Source organism: Antechinus flavipes, chromosome 4 (genome assembly GCF_016432865.1).
Source record: "Antechinus flavipes isolate AdamAnt ecotype Samford, QLD, Australia chromosome 4, AdamAnt_v2, whole genome shotgun sequence".
NCBI lineage: Eukaryota > Metazoa > Chordata > Mammalia > Dasyuromorphia > Dasyuridae > Antechinus > Antechinus flavipes.
In genome coordinates this window covers 235,509,102-235,511,117 of record NC_067401.1, presented here as the reverse complement: position 1 = coordinate 235,511,117, position 2,016 = coordinate 235,509,102, and the positions used below count along the sequence as shown (strand labels likewise).

Here is a 2,016-nt window from a genome sequence, read left to right as displayed (position 1 = left end):
AGAGATCCCCAAATCAAAACTCCAAGAAATATTGTGGCTAAATTCCAAAACTATTAGACCAAGGAAAAAATACTACAAGCAGCCAGAAAAACAAAACAAAACAAAACAAACAAACAACAACAACAACAACAACCAAAAAAAAAAAAAAAAAAAAAAACACTTCAAATACAGAGGCCTGATTCTCAGGATCTTGTGTCCACATTGAAGGATTGAAGGGCCTGGAATCTGATATTCTGAAAGGCTAAGGAAGTTGGTGTGCAGCCAAGAATAACTCATCTAGCCAAATTGAACATTTTCTTCCAGGGAAGAAAATGGATATTCAATGAAGTAGGTGAATTCCATTTATTTCTTTTCTTTTTTTTTTTTTTTTTTAGCTTTATCCTTAGACTCTTTTATTTATTTATAAGTCAGCAGTTCTTCCTAGCCTTCATTTTCTTTGTGTCAAATATTAAAGATTTTCACCTATTTTCTCAATTTTGCTTATTCTATAGCAGTTAACCAAAATAAATGACAATGGTGAATATTCCTAAACTTTAAAAGTCCTTAGTAAACTTATTCATTGTACTTGGGGTTTTCAGTTTTCTCATGGAGAAAAAAAATTAATTTAGACATAACTCAATCTTATATATTGTCCACTTGTTCAACTTCTACAATCTTGGACCATAAATTTGGTGTATGTTATCTTAATTTCTATTGCAGGGGGAGGGGGAACTCATCAACAAAATCTTTAACCATCATGTGGAAAGCCTTCAAAGTCCATGCTTTCACCCTCAAAGTTCAATTATTATCTTTTATCCACTGCTCAATCCATTTCATTATCTGATCTAAATTACTCTCTAGTTCTTCTGGTACATTGCTGGGCAGCCGGTATACTATTTCATGCTTGTAGGAGGCCAAGGCTTCTTCATAAAGAATTTGAAAAATTTCACATTGAATATTGTTCTGTAGTTTCTTTACAGTGTATCCCCTCTTTTCAAGTCTTGAATATAATATAGAATTATCTGTTTGGAGCACAAAAACTATATGAAACCATCGTTCAGGGAAGAAGTCACAGCCATGGTAATCAACAATAACTCCACCTTCTTTCATTTTATTTTCTAACTCATCAACTACTCTGTCTTCATCCAAAATAGGACATTCATATTCTTCATCATAGCCATCATATAACTGTCCTTCTTGTGCCAAATCGCCCACATTAACATATGTCAGCCCTGTTCTTGATGCAAGTTCTTTACCTAGAGTAGTCTTTCCAACTCCTGGTGTACCTAAGATTCTATAATTGGGTCACACTGATGAGCTGGGCACAGGAATCTTGCAAGGGTTTCAAGCTGAAATTTCTTTAAAGGGCTGTGGCACATCCATGAGCAGGATGTTGGGCCGTATGGTCGTGGTGGTGCCGGCTCCGCCCCGGTCGCCTGCTCTCCACGAGGGAGCAGCTAGCTGAGGGGGCTAGACAGGAGAATTCCATTTATTTCTGATGAAAAAAACAAAACTAAACAAAAAGTCCAACTATAGGACTCAAGAGAAGCATAAAAAGGTAAAAAGAAATCTTGGGAACTATATTTTTATTATGAGTATATATAAAGAATACATGTATAATTTGGTTTTACTGTTATAATATAAAATATTATATATATAATATAAAAAAGAATCTAGAGGTGAAAAGGAAATTGTATCAGAAAAAGGGAAAAGTGAAAGTACTACATCTCTTAAAGAGGCAAAAGAAACTTATTATATCTGAGGGAAAGAAGGGAGGGGGTGAACATAGTGTGAATTTTACTTTCATCAGAATTGGCTCAAAGAGAAAATATTAGATATTTTCAATTTATAGAGAAACTTCTCCCACCTCATTGAAAAGTGGGAGGGGAAAAGCAAAAAGGGAAGGAGTAGGCTAAATAGAAGTGAAAACAGAAATTGTAAGGGAAAGGTTTAAGAAAAAGGGGAGGGACTCTAAGGGGAAGATCCTAAAGAGGGAGGGCTACATGAGGCAAGTGGTGCTCAGAAGTTTAATATTGG

The 2,016-nt window shown here is 35.1% G+C and overlaps 1 protein-coding gene across 1 annotated transcript; it reads right to left on the bottom strand.

Moving 5' to 3' along the window:
• Positions 1–356: 356 nt before the first annotated feature.
• Positions 357–1,284, bottom strand: LOC127559370 (adenylate kinase isoenzyme 6-like; the record flags this gene model as incomplete). The annotated part of the gene is made up of 1 exon (XM_051993101.1): positions 357–1,284. A coding segment is annotated over one exon (507 nt), but the record flags the coding sequence as incomplete, so codon positions are not given.
• Between the last annotated feature and the right edge of the window lie 732 nt (positions 1,285–2,016).